The 20,043-nt window shown below is 43.1% G+C and overlaps 1 protein-coding gene across 6 annotated transcripts in view; it reads right to left on the reverse strand.

The window, feature by feature from the left end:
* Positions 1-15,332, reverse strand: part of LOC146203228 (regulation of nuclear pre-mRNA domain-containing protein 1B) — a 53,747-nt gene extending 38,415 nt beyond the window's left edge. The window contains exons 1-5 of one of the 6 annotated variants that reach the window (XM_084588583.1): positions 15,161-15,332; positions 13,688-13,852; positions 8,822-8,951; positions 4,764-4,924; positions 1,814-1,980 (exon numbers count right to left, since the gene is read on the reverse strand). In XM_084588583.1, the coding sequence (XP_084444709.1) occupies positions 1,814-1,980; positions 4,764-4,924; positions 8,822-8,951; positions 13,688-13,852; positions 15,161-15,320 (783 nt within the window). In that variant the 5' untranslated portion in view covers positions 15,321-15,332. Of the gene's footprint in view, positions 1-1,813; positions 1,981-4,763; positions 4,925-8,821; positions 8,952-13,687; positions 13,853-14,107; positions 14,546-15,160 lie in introns of those variants that run through there. The other 5 variants (XM_084588586.1, XM_084588584.1, XM_084588585.1 and 2 more) reach the window with 5 other exon arrangements.
* Between the last annotated feature and the right edge of the window lie 4,711 nt (positions 15,333-20,043).

The raw sequence follows: 20,043 nt of genomic DNA on the forward strand, positions 1-20,043 counted from the left end.
ATCATCGAGATTCTACTGTATCGTAATTATTTTAGTTTACTGCATAGCTGCCACCTTTATGCATATAACTGCAAAAAAAAAAAACATTTTTGTTTTGGCGAGGTATATAAGAGATGATTGCTGGCGTAGGATGCATATTTAGCACATTTTTTGACAATAATAGTAAACAATTTTTTTTTTTTTTTGTATTTCAACTTTCTGATTACAATAAAAAAAAAAAAGGTTGTCTTTCATATAGATCCCTAAATTCTTCTTTGTGTTTGATATCAATTTTTTTTTTTTTTCCTGAAAAGTGCCCTCCTACCTTAAGTGCTCAGTTACAGCTTTAAATATTTCCGTGATTAACACACACGGAGAAGTGGCCACCATGGAACACAGGACCCAAATGACCTACAGTCACAGGCATGACTGCGCTGCTGCTGTGGCCAAGAGTAATGGCATTCCACGAGAGCCTGCAGCGTAAATAGCTTTGCACTTGAATTAACAGTTTTTAAAACAAAATTTAAGAAGCATAATTTTCTACTTTGGCCATGTGCAGAATATTTTTTTGCATTGCTTGCTTTCAATCGAATGCGAATTAATTTCCCAAACTCATTTGATGGCAAATGATATTCAAACCTAATGACATTAAATGTTCTTGTGTAGCACCGAATAATGACATCAGATGTCATTGATTCAAATGACATTAAATTCCTTAGTGTGACTGGGTATAACTTATATATCAGAAAAGTGATTACATATTTGGAATCTTGTAAATAACTGATTAAGGCTGTGAATTCTTATTCCCTTTAGTCTAGAAATAAAGAAAAAAGTTCCAAGAAGCCTGTCTCTCTTTAATCACTTTCGAAATAAGTTACGTTGTTTCGGAGTGCTGTATAGCATTCATGTAGTTTGCAAAAAGCTAGTGTTGGTTGTTTTTGCATCGCTGGCAACAATGGTCTTGTGTTTGCTACAGTGTTTTGATGCCCTACTTGTATTTTTTGCAGCAAGATAAGTTGCATACCCTGAAGTTCCATCATATTTCAGTAAAACCCCGTTTATATGCTTCTTAAAAATGCAGGCTAGAACATATCTGGGAAAACCTGTGATCCGAAATGCATGATTTTGACAAATTTGACTGTTAAATGATACAATGGCATTTATTGACACTTTAACCTAATAAAAATGTTTATTAGCATTTCCTGGCTTTTGATACGAAGAGCCTGTTTTAGTTCTTGCTGAATTCAGTTCATACTTGTGTTGTTTATCAAGTGCACGTAGGACAGTGACTCGAAACTGTGCATGGATGTCCCAGAAAAGTATCACCCTGTGGCTATCGCAATGATTTCATCGCTGCCATCAACATGCAGGACACATGACGCTATATCCTACCGTTCAACCCAAGCCTACTACACAACAATAAAAATGTCAACATAGCTTTCAAAAATAAACTTGTACTTGTCTTTTTGTCAGCTGGCTACTATTCATTAACTTCAGCTACTTTTTTACAACACAAATCCGACTACATACAAGTTCTACTCCAAGTACTGGCATCTGCACGTTCATTATTAGTAAACAGGATGTTCATGCTGACAAAAACAAGAAAGACTCTATGCAACTTCTGATCACACAGGACTGCCACATTACATCGCTAAAAAAAGTCAATAATCCATTTGTCGAAAAAAACATTTGGCAAAAGAAAAAAAGAAAAACCACAACCTGCATTCTGAAATAAACACTAAAAAAACAGACTGCCAAATTTTCAAAAAAATAAAAACAAAGAAGTCCAGCCGACCCCCAATATAAACTTCTTCATTAAGGCAGAACCACTTACATCCGGTGGTTCTCCCGGCTTGTCAGCATCCTTTTTGGCATCGGTCCGCTCAGGTGTTCCCTCAGTGCCATCTGAAGGCTTCTTCCGCTTCACAACAGGCTCAGGATCATTCCAAAGAGGCGTGCCTTCATGAGAAATGGGAGCATGACTCTTGCGACTATTGAACACTGAAACACAGGAAGACATTTTCTTGACTAGTAGAAGATACCCATGCAATGTGACAAGCAAAAAGCAAGGTGGAAATATCATTTTGGGACAATAAGTTACGATCCCTGTACAAACAGAGTCCAACTGCCCCACCCTAGCATAAAAAATGCAGATGGTATAATATAAAACCACCAAAGTGTAAAGCAAATCCCAATTTTCACCAACACTACATTTGTATATTCTTTGTTCCACCAAAGCAATGTCATCCTGCTTCATAATATCCTCATCACAGCCATACATATGAAAAAATAGACTACTTCTGACAACTCCAAAATGAAGACAAAAGGGCCCCTTACATGAAAACTAATATTTCCTAGGCTCCTCAAAATTGCATTCCTTCATAGTCCCAAAAGAGCTAAAACCACACCGACATCGTACAGTACATGGGCCCTTTATTTTTTACCTCCATTGAAACACAGCCACAGCCAGGAATGAATCTGCATCTTCAGGATTCCAGTTGTGCGCCCTAGCCACTGAGGCAGGGTCAGTGGTTAACAAAAGAATCAGCGCTCCAAAAGCAGGGTAGACATATTTACTAGTGTGATTATTGTTGAGTCTCCTTTCATTTGCTATTCTGTGTATCGACCAGAGCATTTGCACTTTATCAATGCACAAACGACTGAAGGCCAAGCACTCACTAATAGTGTAGCAGTGACATATTGCATAGCACGTAAACATAGCACGTCCATTTTTTTACTTGAACGTGCGAGTGTCAGCTGCAAGTCGTCAACACAGCGATGACGCTCGATATTCATGTTCAGCAGTGCTGAGCTGCTCACTCAAACTTTTTTTTTTTGAAGGGGGAAGAGGGGGGGGGGGGGGGATGGCATTCAGTTGGGAAGTAGAAAATATGCAGTGTTGCACAAGTATAAAAAAAAATAAGCCTACTCATTATTTGAGAGATGAGTACAGTCACAGCAGTTGTGTGGTGAAGTGCAGCTCTACCAGCTCTGCTGACTTGCCAATCAATACAACCAAGGTTACATGTTCGTTATATCCAAAGTCACGTGCTATGCATTAACCTTGTTATAAGAGAGGTTACACAGTCACTATATACGAGATCATGTGTTATGCATGCATCTTCATTATAACCGAGGTTATGTGTTCGTTATATCTGACACCCCGTGGTGGTAGGCGTGCACCTTCATTCGTAGGACACTTAAGCTCTGCCTTTAAGGGTATGACGCAACAGCCTAAGCTACTATGCAAAGCCTCGCTTAATATGGTAGCCTAGGCTACCATATAAATATAAAGCCTCGCTTTAACCAAGACATATGAATGTGCCTGCATGGCCTAGGAGTAGCATGCCTAACTCGGCATCCAAGAGAACTGGAAGGCCGATTCTTATTCCACCTTCCAACCTCAAAAATGAGCAACCAGAGTTGGCAGCTCCTCCCAACTTTATCATATTATGTCGTCTCGCTAAATCGCACAAACCGTCAAAGAATCTGCTTGACCATGTAAGCTGCCAGAAACAACCTGCTACATGTCATGCATGCATTTTTGCTATAACCGAGGTCACGTGTTTGTCATATCCATGGTAAAGGGTCAAACCAGGTATAATAATAAACTCACAAATGAATGCAAAGTTCTAAAAATGAAACAGTGCAAGGCTAAACATTGGCAATCCTGATGAACAGTGGCAACTGCTCTTATGAGAGTACTTATAAAAGCAGCACTTAGGCTGGGTGTGCTTGCACTTAGGACATGGGGTGTGCTTTCCTTCTAACTTCTTCAAAGTATTCTTAATAACAGGGGTGTACTACTAAACTTCTTCCACACAACCCAACAGAAGCTAGATGGCCTGGGAACCTTTTGGAAAAGATGGCACAAGTTCTGCCAAAATATGCAGCCATCTGGTTTGCTTCTGGGCCATGCAGGTGGTTCGGCACTGCAGAAAATGCCTTGGAAGTCTGAGCACTCGTCTACCACCAACAAATTTCAAAAGTGCTGCAAAGTGCTACTGCATGGCCCGGAAGCAAACATTCTGGATGGTATTATTTTCAACAAAGGCTGTACACAGTTTTACACAATGTTGCATGCACACTGCTTGCAAACTCAAAAACTCCTTAACCAAACAGTGACAGAAGACCTGCAACGAGGTACATTTATAAAATAATGCAGGTGCAGACAGAGAAGCCAAGACAGACAGAGAAGAGAAGCCATCAGATTGAAATCACATTTTACATTTCCCTTCACAGCTACGATGCCCAGTGCAAACTTTCAAATGGCTGAATAAACTATCATTGATCTGCCATTCACATGCTATAATTTTGCTGGACTTTTCCTCTTGAAGGTGAGCTTTCAAAGTGAAGGTTAGCAAAGCAGGTGCTCTACAAGTGGCATTTGCAAATCTGAAATACAATAGTGCTGCCAAGCTTGACATTGTCTTCAGCCTTGCATTTGCATTCATGTGCATGAAGACACTGAATGCCTACATGATCTCAGCTTAAAGCTTAAACCGCTGGACACAGTGCATAAACTTGATTTTGGCAAGCAAAAGTATGCAACACACGTTTTTTCTTAACTTCTTTTATCACAGCTTTAAAGTAAGGGGGATTTCCACACCCAAATCTGAATATGCCACAATAGTGACCCATTCACACTTGGTGGTTATGGCACGGATCAGTAGGTTAAATTAATAAAAGTGAGAATTTCAAGCTCAATGCACAGCACACTCCTGCATAAGAACAGAGTAACCAGAACAAGAATGTGGAATTGAAACAAGTAGAAAGTAACACACCAGAGTTCTGACCTGAGTCTTTCATAGCATCTGTTTCAGCCACCTTGTCCGAGAGATACTGGCCAAAGTCAGATATCTGATGGCTATCAAATACACTTCGCTCTTTCCACACACTGAGGATCCTACGCAAGCCGGCATGAGTTTTTTGGTCTGTATCCCTCCTGTAATGCAGTAAAAGTTCAGCGACATGCTATGCATATACCCTAGTGATATAAATGCACACAGTGTGAAGAACAGCGACATCTGCAATAACAGAAACAACACTGAAGCACGTTTCTATATGATCCTGTAGCATCCAGGCCTATTCCTATAGAAAATTCATTGTCAGTTTCATCTCAAACTGCTGAAGTGATTCTGCATATATCTGTAATCAATATCTTGTGGGCCAGTCGGTTATTTATCCTGAAACATAAACCAATCAAACAGAGGCAAGAATCACTTATCCTATTGTGTTTATTTTCTTTGTTTTTAATAGTTTCTTTGTTTCAGAAACAATTTGCAACCTTTGTAACTGCATGCTAGGCACACAGCATTGAAAAAAACAGCTAGCACTTGTGACATCTCTTACCCCTGAGATCTCTCAACTAAGTCGAATTGATCTTCAAAAAGCCATCAGCATTTTCTCAATACATAACCATGAAAGTAATGGTAAGAAGCAACCTATGCATGCATGAGTACTTTTTGTTTCAAGATTACCTAAATGAACTATTACCGTGTCGAACTTTTTCTTTTATTAAATTAAGACCTCTAATCTTACACAACATAAAACATCTTAATTCCACACAGTGAGAACAAAGAAACTACATTATTCCGTGAGAGGCCTCTCACTCCTTAATGCATGCAGCCCTTAGCGCAGTAGCAGCCGCACTTTGCCTTGATGAACAAAACGCACAGCTTACAAGCCTAGAGGGTGATCTAAAAAAATAGCCAAAAATGAAAAGAGAAGAAAGAAATACAGTGCATTTGATTTGTTGTTTGGTTCCATATATAATGCAATAAGGCAAGGTTCTTTATAAAACAGATGATTCAAGCAAAAAAACTCTATATCTGTGCAAATAAGGCAGGGGACGGCAGAAAATTAGGTGGGATGAGGTTATGAAGTTTGCAAGTGGATTCAGCTAGCACAGGATCGGGTTAATTGGAGGAATATGGAAGAGGCCTTTGTCCTGGAGTGTGTGTAGTCCTGCTGATGATGATGAAAGGTAATATTGCTTTCAACAGGGGGAGTCAATATTGGGACTAATCCCATAGAAGCGTACAGGTGCTATGCTGCCAGAACAGCAACGTTTGATGCCCCAACTTGCTTGGCTTGACGGGGGAGCAAACCTATCAAGGCACCAGCACAACTTTGTTACCGCGCCTTCCTCACCACCTAAGAACCAAATACCAAAAGACTAGGTTAACTGAGCTTTAATTACTGCTTTTACCAGTTTATGTACACAGTGCTGCACAATTCTACTGCATCGACAGCACCAAAATAGAGTGATACAGGTCTTTAATACCTTGCAAGCTTCAACTGCCCGGCATAGCACCGCCTAGGCAAATCAGAGTGGAAATGGCAAAAGGGAATGAGCATGCGCATCGATCATGAAGTGTGCCTGGCTTTCTGCCTTGTGCGAGGGAATGCCCAAGAAAGCATTTTATGGGCAAGTTTTGAAATCATTTACTTTCTGTTCTGCCTACTGAGCATTTATGGGTCTGGAATGGTGCAAATGTGTAATACTCCAAGAAAGACAGTAGGTCCTGGCTGCATTTGCAGGTAGTGTCGCGAGCCCATTAGTTTTTAAGTAATTAACACCTTTATTGCAAATCTATTCTGCTTTGATGGGGATTCCCCTAGCATTGAATCAACACTGTTACCACCTAGAGTTCTTGGTCAATTCACTCTCGCCCTACAATCTGACTGCTAGCCTTCCCGGTTAGCTCAGTCGGTAAAGAGACAGCCTAACACAGGCAATGATCCGAGGATTGAATCTCGCAGCAATGCGAACTTATTTTCAGCTAAGAAGTTTTATATAGCTTTCCTTTGAAGCCATATGGCTGTGCTTGGGTGGATTCTAATGACTAATTGCACGTAACTAAATTACTGCACCAATATTGAGGGTCTTCTACAATTAGTTTTTCATGAGTAATGATTGCAATTAGTTTCTTGGGAATGCCAAAGCTGTCTATACAAAATGTTTGCTCTTTGCAGTATCGCTCACATTATACGAAGCAAATAAGAGCTATTTGTTGCAGCCACTTGCCACCCCGATGCACAACAGAACAGCCTACTAAATAACACTTAACTCCAGCAGTATGAACTGTAAGCAGAACTGGGAATTATTAAAAATCCGGAAAGCTGCACATTTCATGGCTTTTGAAATAAAAATCATTATCTTAACATTCAGTTAAAAAAAAAGTGAAAGAACAGTGATACGGCATGAAAAATGAACAGATAATGTAAGAACTGCACAACTTTTTTGAGGAGGCCAGCAGTTATTAAAATTTGCCTAATTTTCTGATTTGAGATTCAGGCAGTAATGCAGAAATGCATTGAAGTGTAGAAATGCACTTCTTCAGCAACTTCTGCTATAATTGCAATCAAATTGTAGATCAAATCTGAGGCATACAAAGAAGAAATAATGCCTGTAACAACAAGACTATAATCATCCTGCAGCAAAACAGCAACTAAAAGCCTATTGACACTGTTATTACATGGCTATGTGCTGAGCATGGTTTGGAGATCAAACTGTTATCATGCTTTTCCCTTCTAATAGCAAAAAATTGGTAGCGGTTTTTAATACACATGCTGGGCACTGAAGTACTCGCACATAACAAGAAGAGACTTCTATCTCCTCTACATGACCCATGAAAGCATTTATAGTGCCAAAGAGTGCTCTGTAGTATTTCAGCCGCAACTGTAGATACATAAAAGAAGGATCCAAGTTTCTTGAAATAATCATATGCTCTGAAAATAACTCAGTAATAATATATCAAAATAACTCAAATAATATATGTTGTAAGCAAGAAAAGGGGAAAATCAGTAGTACAAGATTAGATTTCTTTAAATGAGACAACTCTTGGGCAGGAACTGAACTCTTTTTTTTTTTTCTTGACACAGTAACAGCAGTACAAATTAAGGCAGATGAAGAACGGGCAAGCCAACACTGTGCTGTTTCTTTTTCTGCCCTGTCAGGCCCTTTCCACTGTTACAAAAACCTTTGGGTTGCTTAAAGATATTGAGGACAAACTGAAGTTGGCCTGTACTGGTAGACTACCAAGTTGTAAAGACAAAGAGGCTATTGTCACTTAAAATAGTTCCTATAGTCGAGAAATGGATGGAAAAAAAAATACAAGCCATTTCCACAAGCAAGGTGCAACAGTGTCAATACTTTATTTTTTTTTTCTAATCTTAAAGGCCATAAGGGAGTAATTACTCAATAGCATCCATCCAAGCATACCCAAATGGCCACAAAGCAAAGCTATACAGCTTCCTCAGAAATTTCACTCAGCTAAAGAAAAATTCATCCTGATCTGAAGTTCGAGCCCAGGACCAACAGCTGTCTAGGCAATTCCCCTACACATTGGACAAACACATTCCCATTTTGACTTTTATTCGTAAATTTGCTGCTCTCGGTGTACCATCTATCTGGTGGCTGTTCTGGTTAGCTCAGTTGGTTAAGTGACTGCCCCAGACAGGTGGTAGTCCCGGGCTCAAACCTCAGACATTGGACCAAATCTCAGAGCTGTGGCCGCACCACCATTTACTTTGAGACGCTGACAAAAAGTTATTTTCAATGACATTGTGTCTGATCAATGCAGTAAGAAAAAATGCTTCATTTTCTTAATCCAATTTTCTCAGAAATCAATGAATCTCTCATTACCAAAAAAACATTAACATAGCCACAAAATCAATTATTACTGAAATAAATTTCATAGAGTTGTCCTCAGTGCCCCTTTGAGCATGAGTACAGGGTTTGTTCCTTTCCGAGGCTCCACCAGGCTAGTGCTGCCACTCAGCCTTACAACCAGACCACCGCACAACAAGTCACCAAAGCACAGAAACCTAGACGTACACTGATATGTGGGCAAAGGCCTTTGCCAATACCGTCGCAAACTCTCTGGTAAATTCAGGCCCTTTCTTTTTGCTGTTTTGGATGACATCATTTGCAAGGTACATAAACGTCAGTTTCCGTGCGGGTTTGGCTGCAAGAAAAAAGAAAAAGTCAACAGGTGCAGTTCTGGATATACTAACACTAGTCCGAAATCAATTCCTTAGGCAAACTAGTAGTCACACAGATGGCAAGCATGGCCCCTATAGCTAACAGAATGAACTATAACTTGACAGGAGGGCTGTGTTGTAATCGTTAACTCACTTCTGTGATGCTATTTTATTATACCTTTGCAATTTAGGTCAGATGACAAAACTCTGTGAAAATTAGTGCAAGCACAAATTCCTTCAACTCTATGTAAAGGCTGTCAACCAACTCCAACCTACACACTGTCAATTAGAAAGTCACACTTATGTTAAACAAGATACATTTCAAACAAAAATTTTTTGAATTCTCCTAGAACGCTTTCTAGTCACCAAGAAAAATACATTTCACAACACAAATCCTATGAAGCCTTCTTACTGAAATGAGTATAAGAAGCAGAACAAATTAAATAGTTATAATGTGCCAGCTCAGTTTATATCAAACTCAGGACAAGAGATCACGAGTGTGAAGCCCAATAAATGTCAAGTGTGTAAGAGTACTTGGAAAACTTGACCACCTCAAAACTGTTTTACAAACCACTTCAACATTGATACATACAAAAAATAGTCATTACTCCCTTAATGGCAATACCACAATACAAACTTAATGGCACTTGCTTGATTGCATTTATAATTTATTGAATTAATTATGGCTATGTGCTTCATTTTCCTCCAAAACCTTGCTTACAGAAAATAATGCATTTATTACGTTCGAAACATATCCTGCCATGTGGCAACAATTCATTCATAACAAGGCCACCCAGCCAATACTCGAAATTAAAAAGTAGCCTTTGGAAATATGAGAGTTTTAACATAGTGCAATCTGCTTCCGTAGGGAGCTATATATGTGCATGCATAATTGGCCTCAAGGGGTATATACCTGCCATTGCTAAGGCATAGGTGAGCCCCTTGGTAAGCGGATCATGGTAGTGGAATGCGGACTACACTGTGCTAAATCTCTGGCTGTTATTTAAAAAATCTAACAAAAAAGGAAGAAAAGCATGCTGCTGACCACAGCAATTGCTATCTACTATTCTAAGCACCTGAGGTGTGGCTGACAAAAATAAAAGAGAGAGGAATAGAATTAAGTGAGAGTACAGAGTGAAGCAACAGCGAGAAATTACTGGGGAGAGCTTATTACACTATTTACAAAATATGAAAGGTAAACAGGGTTGCACTGCTTGCTCTGTTCAGACTCTGTCCAAAAAAATTATCTGTGTATGAGCAATAATTGGTTTACAGGAAGGGAAAGGCACAGTATCTGTTACACTTTTTATTCTGGGCACCTGAACTGCGCCATAAGGGAAGGGAGGGAAGTGGCAGTGAAAGTGGTGCCATAGTGGAGGGCTATAGAGTAATTTTGACCACCTGGGGATCTTTTAACTTGCACTGATGTCACACAGCACATGGACGCCACTTCATTTCACCTAGAGCGCCACTGCAATAGTTACTTAACATAAAAATAATCTGTATATACACAGCCGTGTATGTGCATAGCTTCCTGTCCAAACCACTTCTACACACAGTACGCTGCACAAGGCCACCTGTGATTCTTTAACATGTACTGCCATGGCACAGTACACAGTTTTGTACTTTGCCTCCACTGAAATGCAACTGCCACAGCCAGGTTCAGGACCACAACTACGGGAATTAGCAGACAAACGCCTGAGACACTAAGGCACCCCAGTTTGTTCTTTGGTCAGACAGAACCAGAACGAGTAGAAAGACTAATATGGTGAAAAAAAAAAAAAAAAAAAAAAAAGATTAGTTCAACACAAGTTCAACACCTCTCAGCTTCCACATTAGATTTGTGATCTGCTATCACTGCATTTCATCTCAGGAACTGCTTGCATTGATCCATGGCTCAAACTTCTCTGTATCACAAAGCTGGAAAACAGCCCTTAGTCATCAGTTACAGCCAGCATCACACTTTCACACACAGTAGTGGAGAGGTCTGAATTAATTTAAACTGCATGTTCTTCACTGCACACCAAAATTTCAGTAGGCAGCCATTTCTGCACTTCACCTTCACCCAAGTTCAGCTGCAGTGACTAGAATCAAACCCACTAACCTGTGCTCAGATGCCAAATGAAGCAGCCACTTCACTGCTGCAACAGCTCCTAACGATAAAGGCAACTTGCAACGAAGAACAGTTAAAATTTAGGCCCCATGTGAACATCCTCTCTGGCAGTGCGCATCACAAGACAATATGAATTTATTTAAGGAAAAAAGAGAATATCACATGTCCTGCTTAATTGTTAAACTGGCATTAATTTTAAATTTTTTTAGTCCAAATGGAATGCAACACCATACATTGCAATCATGCATTTTCAATACCACATTTATAGCATCAGCGCCAAAAAACATCACATGATAATGTATTGTACCCACTTCCTCAGTAACAAAAGACAGATTTGTATAAATGTGCAATTATGCACAAACCTAGGAGTTTGGTAACCTTTCTCCAGTTGAGACAAAATGTTGGACTGAAAATGCCAAAGTACAATATGCATGTACACAACTGCAAGTCCTTTTTTCCATCTATAGACAATCCAGTGCATTGAAGCCAAGAGAAAAATGTAGCAAAACAATGCTGGAATACACATTACACTGGGACATACTTTTGTGTCAAACTCAAACTCCAATTGCATAGTAGATGATAAACAGTTTCAAGAAGCAGTGGAATGTGCAGTAACTCAACTCAGCAACGTTCACAATTTCAATGTTACCTCATAAGGCAGACTATCCATTTGCAAAAGAATGCTTAGCAGTGAAATTAAAAGAAAATAGAGGCAAAAGAAATATTATTTGCAATTAACTAAACTGTTACTGCACAAATCTTGGTCAGAATTGAAATTTGTTACTGGTGTCAAAGGCAAGTTTTCGTGGCTAATTCAAAAGCTAAAGTCAAGGTTTACACAAAGTTCAGAAAAGCCCTAGCATTATGTTTGTCTAGTCAGACACAAGTAAAAAAAAAGCGGCCTTAGCCCCTCAAAGGAACCCTTCCCCTCTAAGCCAACGACGTCAAACGATTCTCATGAGGTCATAGATAATCCCCTTAGACTTGCTAGTATGGCAATACAGGATGTGGCAAATGCAAGAGGGTTCACCACATATTAATCGAATTACCCATGGCATCATTAAAATCGGTCGACACCATGGCAGAAGGGCCTTTTTTGAGAGGCATGCGCAGTTCTTATTTTTTTAATTGCATCTAACTATTGTTACACAATTCCATTATCAGCTTCAAGGATACTGCACTAAGACAAGCTTTATGACGAGTTCATATAATATTTTTCTTTATTCGTATATGGACACAGCGCCACTAGGGCACTACAGCGGGAGGCACAAAACAAAACAAATCCACAGTTTTGTGGCAAACTACATCTTCTGGTAACACGTTCCAGTCTGTTATGCAACAGCTGCAGACATAGCTGCAGCCAGTTGTGCAGCAAGATATGAACTGGCTGCAGCTGTCTCTGCAGCCAGTTCACATCAGAGAATATGCACAGAGTGCTCAGTAAAATTTGTGCTAGTCTTAGTCGAATAAAACTCAAGTCTGCAGTCTGCAGTCCGGACATAAAATTCTTCCGTGACAAAGTAGTCTGCTATGAAAACTGTTCTTGTTACCTAAAGCTTTCAGCTAAAGGATTTTGAAGACTCTGGCTGGCTCGGTATAATCAAGCATCAACACATTTTGTTTACTCTTCAGCAGAGTAATGCACAGTCATCAAGGTGCTAAATATGAATCCCAATTTTCAACAAGAACAGGAGTGAGACATTCACGATTATTTAGCTATTTAGGCAGTAAATAGAGATTTGTGGTTTTACTGTCCTAATACTAGGCATACTTTGAAGAGTAATGGTCATTTCTCCAAAGTTTATTATGTTAGCAGAATACGATGTAAATAAATGTAGTAAACCAACCTGATAATGACACAACACATTACTCAGCTGGTCAAACAAGCACCACAAATTTAAGTATCCTCAGTTCAACCTAAGGTTGGCTGCGTGCGGCTTCTTAATTAAAGATGAGAACAGCTGCCTGGCGGTGGGTCGGATGATAATTAGATGCTTAGTTCTGCACTGTGACAGGCTTTTACGTAACGGACCTCACTAATGGGACGAATCGTGCAGACATAAAGTCATGACTTTATTTCAGGCGAAGTCCACGACAATCCTTCCAAGGCCGATTGATATATTTGAAGTATGAAGTGGAGGCTGCCCATATACCGCAGCATCAACTATGGTATACCGACGAGCACTAGAAAGTCTGGGAAACTTAAGACTGGTCACAAGCTTTGCCATCCTCCACACATAGGCACGCGAAACTGAGGGTCACTAACGTGTCCTCCCCACCAGCACGCTTCGCTAAGGAACTCGCAAAGGTGTTACAACGCTCCAGCATTAGCAGAAGGGACCATAAAACGAAAACAGCACACGGCCCACCGATCATACATTTTTAAGAGGCATTTTCTTGTTACTCGAAGTGGTGACTAGTAGTAGTAGTGGTAGCTAGTAAACAACGAATTATGAACGAATGATGCACGCGTATCGACAATAATACACAGTACAAGAGGTGCCCAAGCACTTGCCAAAAATCCACACAATCCTTAACAATCATCACGAGATGTAGTGGACACCAACACAAGCAGCACAACATGCACTATCTCAAAAAGCCGTCTACCTTTTTTGAGTTCCCGCAGCCAGACATGTACTATCGTCTTGTGATGCTTCCGGTGATGAATTAGCCACAGCGATAACGTCTGGATGCTTTGCTGCGAGTTATTTAACTCGGCCAGCTTCCGCTCCAATGCCGTTTCCGTAAAGCCGGACATATCTCTGTGTATATCTGCGATCAAACCACACAGACACACATAGTAAATATACCGAAAGCTGCCATTTTGTTCTCAAAGCCCGATGCTAAGCAAAGGCTTGCGCTGCTTGCGCGGCACATAAAAATAGTGGCGCCGGTATCCTATTCACATATTCAGCGATATTTACAAATGCCTTCTACTTAAAAATATCCTTGCAATTAAATGATGCTTTTAAACAGACAACCCCGTTTACTAGTCAATTTCCGTATTCACATTTATATATTTGTTACCTTGGCAATGCGATGTGGCCTTGACGTGGCCGCGAAGAGGGAAGAACACGGGAAGAATCCACAGCGCTCAATAACCACTGCCGCAGCTCTCGGTGCCCGAAACCAAATATTCGCAAGTGCGCGAGCTTTCCTCGTGATCACGGCCCATGGCCCCATGGCCCGTGCCCATGGCGCGCGCGCGAAATGGAAGAGAATTTGTTACAATGAAAAAGAGAATAATTAACGTCCGCCTTTCCAATGAATTCTGTAGCGCAATCAATCAGTGATCTGCTTTTGGACGCGAGAGGGTGGTTCGAATCCGTATTTGGCTTATAATTTTTCTTGTTTGGCAAAATTCTTACACAGACAACGCCTCCTCCAGAAAAGACGTTGGAGACGGTGGAAGAGCAGACGAGGCAGAGGAGAACCGGAAGTTAACATCATCACGCATGCGCACAACAGCTGTCGACTGCCGAGAATTCACACACACACACATAAAAAAAACACAAAAAAAAACAACAAAAACGGACATATGTTAATTACAATCCCTAATATGCCATTTCGTTTCGATTAATATTCGCTGCGTGAAACAAAATAGATTCCGCTTGCGTCTAAGTTGGTGTGGGCAAACAGCAAAAATAGTTTTGACCATTAACTCGAGTTCGTAGCGGTTCGTAGCTGTCAGCATGCTTGGTTACAAGTTAAAGCTGAAAAAAAAAAAAAAAAAAATTACATCATGCTGGCCTGTGTTTCTGAGCTCGGGCATTTAAATTTCATTTCTTGCCCAGGTTAAGCAGCTAAACCAAACTAGGCTTATTCAAAGCTTACGTTTGCACTCGCTCAAATGCAGTTGAGCAAATTAAGCCTTTTTTCTTCTTCCTTGTAGTCGAGGCTCGTGAAACTAGCGACGATGACACTTCGGTTATATTGCAGCGAAAGTGTTCACTTAAGTACCAATGTGCTATAGTTCGTTTTTTTTTTTGTGTGTGTGTGTGTGTGTTTGTTTTTTGTTCTACAACTAGAACTAATGGAACTATGAGAATTTGCGAGCTCAAAGAAATGAAGACCGCATACCTTTCGATGCCCTCGCACGCCGCGCGGATTCCTCCTGTTTCTTGGAGGAACGCACTTTATCCGAGACATGGTCGCGTCTTTTCAAAGAATCCGACATTATAACCTTGCGTAAGAATTCATTTTCTCGAGCAAGCCTCTCATCTAGTGGTCTGTCGGCCATGATGACGGCAGTCAAACTCCTGAATTCATGCAACCTGGTCAGACCGGAAAATCGGGTTTTCTGCGTTGCTATTGCCTCGCGTCACTTCCGGTCTCACCCATTAAATTAAATCGCGGTTGCAGAGAAGGAAATGCATAGTATCTGTCACACTTTTCCTATGGACACCTCAACCGCGCTCTAAAGGCACGGAGTAAATGTCGGAGTGAAAGTGGAAAGAGAAGCCTGTAATTTCGAACACCTGCACAATCTTTTCGAACACCTGGGGAGCGGGCAGTTCCTGGCCCTACAGGGCTGAGACGGTAGGTCAATGTCGCTTGCGGCGGGGGCTGGCCAGCCACCGAATGTTACCCGTTGTAGGCCGTCATTGCACCCGCCACTGCTTCGGTGGTGGACGAGGGCTGTTGTTGCGGCGCGCGTCTTTCTCTCCCTCTTCTTTTTCTTTCTTCTCTATTTTCTCTTCTGTCCGCACGAGGCAGCGGAGGTGGGGCGCTGACGGTGCAGGGACAAGTAGGTCACCGCCGCTTGCGGCGGGGGCTAGCCTGCCACCGAATTTTTATCTGTTGTAGGCCGTCATTGCACCCGACACCGCTTCTGTGGTGGACGACGGCTGTTGTTGCGACGCGCGTCTTTCTTTCCCTCTTCCTTTTCTTTCTTCTCTATTTTCTCTTCTGTCTGCACGAGGTAACGGAGGTTGCTAAGCTACAGAGCCAGGAGCAGGCCCGTGTATTTTCTTTTCCTTCTTCCTACAGCCAGCGGAGGTGGCTCAGCTACAGACCCATTTGCAGGCCCGTGCATTTTCTTTTCCTTATTCCTACAGCCACAACAGCAACAACACCCAGGGAGCACTGACATCGCACAGTGTGCACTGACATCGCACAGCCCACGGACGCCAGCTGTGTCACCAAAATCTGAGGCCAAAATATGTGCCTGCAAAAACTGAAGCCAGAACTGTGTGCGCGAAAACAAGTCCGACGTGCGCCTTTCCTTCCCTGTGTAAGGCGTCTCTCATAGCCTGAGTCGCTTCGGGAAAATAAGCCCACAAATCAAAACCAACCAACCAAAGATTAGTCGTAAGTGTCCACCATACCCCAGTTTCAGCTTCGGCGCCTTTCCCTAATACTACACTTTGATAAGAGTTCCTGGGTTCGATCCCGACCGCCGGCGGCTGCGCTTCGCCTCCATCGAAACGCAGAGGCGTTGCGTGTGCTGTGCCAGTACACGTTAGTGGTCGAAATTACTCCGCAGCCCTCCACTACAGCACCCCTCTCCACTTTCATTCCCACCTTCCTTCCTCCTCTACGGCGCGGTTCAGGTGTCCACAGAAACAAGTGACAAATACTGCGCCTTTCCTATACTGTGAACGAATTATTATTTCCCTTATGGCGCGGGTCCGGTGACCGCTCAGAAAGAGTGAGATACTGCACCTTCCCCTTCCTCTAAACCAAATTCTAGGCACTGCTAAATGTGTCCGTGAAAAAGCCGCGAAATGGCACAAAATGTATCGCCGGATCTAACGTCATCACTTGATAACATTTCATGACCGGAAATGAGCTGTGAGGGAAATAATGTCATTATAATGATGACAATTCAATTACATAAGAAAATCAAAACAATGACAATTCGCAGCGACATCCTCGCTCAGTTTCTAGGTTTTTAAATAAGTTAGCGTATCGCCCGGAAGCAGCTCGCGAGGCAGCCAATCGCAGGAGGCTTTGATCGAGGTGCTCAACTTCCGTTCCGGTTTTTTTTTTTTTTTTTTTTTGCGTCCTAGTCCGGTTTGGGCGAAGAACCTACCTACAGACTTGTCACTTCGTCTGATCCGTACATATGAGCACATTGAGACAATTGAGTAAAAGTTTCGAAGGGTAGTAAAAAAAAAAGGCTGTGGCCTTTTTTTTTTTTTTTTTTTTTTTTTTTTGCAATGGAACCAAAGCTACGGGAGCGGGGCTTTCCTAACTGTGTTACTACGCCATGTAGTTCCGAGTGGTGGTGGTGGTGGCCTCTCGGCTGCGGTTTCGGCACCGCGCACGACGTACGCTGTCAAAAATAGAGCCCCGCCGGGGTGGTGCAGTGGTAAGACGCCCGACCACTGTGCCGGAGTACCCGGGTTCGAACCCGACCTCGGCGGCTGCGTTTCGATGGAGGCGAAACGAGGAGGCGTCCGTGTGCTGTGCGATGTCAGCGCACGTTAAGAGAGAGAGAGAAAACATTTATTGCTCTAAAAAAGTTTCTGGTTTTAGCGGCGGGCCGATGTCTTCATATCTTCGGCCTCCTCACAAGGTCGGCGCCCCTATTCCAGGGCACCGCTGAGTCATTGCTGCTTCGCAGACGTGCCGCACCAGTGCCCTTTGGGTCGTGAGCTCGCTGCTGGTCAGCAGACCCTCCCATTGTTCCGCACTCGGGTTATTTAGTTTGTGGAAGGCTCTGTTTCGTTCGCATTCCCATGTGATGTGGTATAGTGTGGGGGTTGCCCCGCACCACGGACATATGTTCCTGTATTGTGTAGGGAACATCTTATGTAGTATGTATAGATTGTGGAATGTCCCTGCCTGCAGTCTCCGCCAGCAGACCGCCTCGTGCTGTGTTAATGATGTGTGGGGTGGTGGGTATTTGAATCTCCGCCCTCTGTGGCAGTTTAGTATTTCTGTATACGTTGGTTCCACCGTTATGGGGTCCTCCAGGGCTTCTGACTGCCCTGCTCGGTTCGTGATCTCGCGAACTAGGCTGTCTACCCTCGAGTTACCCTCTATCCCGGTGTGTGCCGGTATCCAGAAAATCCTGTGTCTTAAGGTCTTATTTGGAAGCCTTGCTTCGAGGAGGATGCTCAGCGCTTCCTTGCTTATTTTGCCCCGTGTGTAGTTCCTGCATGCTGCTTTGGAGTCTGATAGGATTATGAGAGACTTGTTCCTACGGTAACCTTCTGCTAGAGCTACGGCAGCCTCAGCAGTACAGTTTCTTAACGTCGCACTGCTGATTGGTTCCCCCATGTGGTCTACCACTGCTGCCGCGACTCTGAACTTTCTGGTCCTGCGGTCCCATGGGTATAGGGCCGCGTCTGTGTATACCGTATTTTCCATTGTGGCTAGGTTCCGCTGCACATAGTCTGCCCTGGCCTGCCTTCTAGTGGCGTGGAGGTTGGGATCCATGTTTCTCGGCAGGGGGCTGACCTCGTCTGGAATGGTGGCTGTTCTATCTACGATCCCTTCTACGTCGTGTCCTAATCTCTCTAGGAGCTTGCGGCCGGTGACTGTCTGTTGGAGCCTGACTATTGGCGCACTTAGCTGGGCGTCCGTTAGTTCTTCGAATGTGTTGTTTAGGCCCATTTGTAGCAGCTTTTCATTTGATGTGTTTTTTGGTAGGTGGAGTGCCATCTTGTACGCTATTCTTAGCAGCGCCTCCGTCTGTTCTTTGTCTTTCTTGGTCATGCGGTGGTATGGCAACGAGTACGTGACTCTGCTGACTATCAGGCTTTTGACGAGCTTGATCGTGTCGCTTTCCTTCATCCCGCTTCTGTTCTGCGATACCCTCTTTATCATGCGGCTTACTTGTTCTGTTGACGTCTTGAGTAGACTGATTGTGTGGGTACATATCTTCTGCTTCCTTGGATCCACATGCCTAGGATGCGTATCATGTCCCTTTCCGGTATATTTTGGCCTTCTAACCTTACTGTCAGGTCCACCTTGGTGGGGTTGGACCCTACCCTAAGAAGTTCCGACTTCTTCGTGGCACAGGCTAGGCCCCTTTCTCTCACGTACTCTTCTACACATGTTGCTGCTTCCTGCAGTCCCTCTTGCTTTTGTCCTAGTGAGCCTCGATTCGTCCAGAACGTAATGTCGTCGGCGTACATTGCGTGCTGGATGCCATCGATCTTGCTGAGTTTTCTGGCCAGTCCGATCATCGCAATGTTGAAGAGCACTGGTGAGATTATGGATCCTTGCTGTCCTTGCGGCGTGCCCTTTCGTGGGGTGGTGAAGGTGTCGCTTCGCAGGTCTCCCAACCCCACTGTCGCTGTGCGTTCTGATAGGAAGGATCTTACGTAGTCGTGGGTCCTCCTTCCGCAATTGGCGTTGTTTAGGCCTTCCATGATGGCTTCGTGGCTAACATTGTCGAAGGCCCCTTTGATGTCCAGGGCCATGATAATGTTTTCGCCAGTTCTGGGTGCCGTGTCTATGATTTCTTCCTTGATCTGCAGTAGGACGTCTTGCGTTGACAGGTTCGCCCGGAAGCCGAACATGCTGTGCGGGTACTGCTCCTCGGCCTCTAGATATTGTTGGATTCGCCTGGTGACGATTCTCTCGTACAATTTGCCAAGGCACGACGTGAGGGAAATGGGTCTCAGGTTCTCCATCTGAAGCTTCTTGCCGGGCTTGGGTATCATAACCACGACAGCGTGCTTCCACTCCTTCGGGACCATCCCCTCTGCCCACAGCATGTTGAGGTACACCGTGAGCTGGTCGATTGCCTCGTCGCTGAGGTTGCGAATCAAGGCGTTCTTGATCTTGTCTGCGCCGGCTGCTGTATTTCGTGTTGTCGCTCTTATCGCCGCCTGGACTTCCTCTCTCGTGATCGGCCTGTCCATTGCAGGATTGTCCGCCCCTTGGTACTCCCCGTCGTAGCCCTGGGGGTTGTCCTTTCCATAGCATTTGATGCGGACTGCTTCTAGCAGTTCTTCGTCTCTTCCGTCGTACTGGTGGACCAATTTCTGAATTGCCTTGCCACTTTC

This window comes from Amblyomma maculatum, chromosome 1 (genome assembly GCF_055883805.1).
Source record: "Amblyomma maculatum isolate TAMU_Amacu chromosome 1, ASM5588380v1, whole genome shotgun sequence".
NCBI lineage: Eukaryota > Metazoa > Arthropoda > Arachnida > Ixodida > Ixodidae > Amblyomma > Amblyomma maculatum.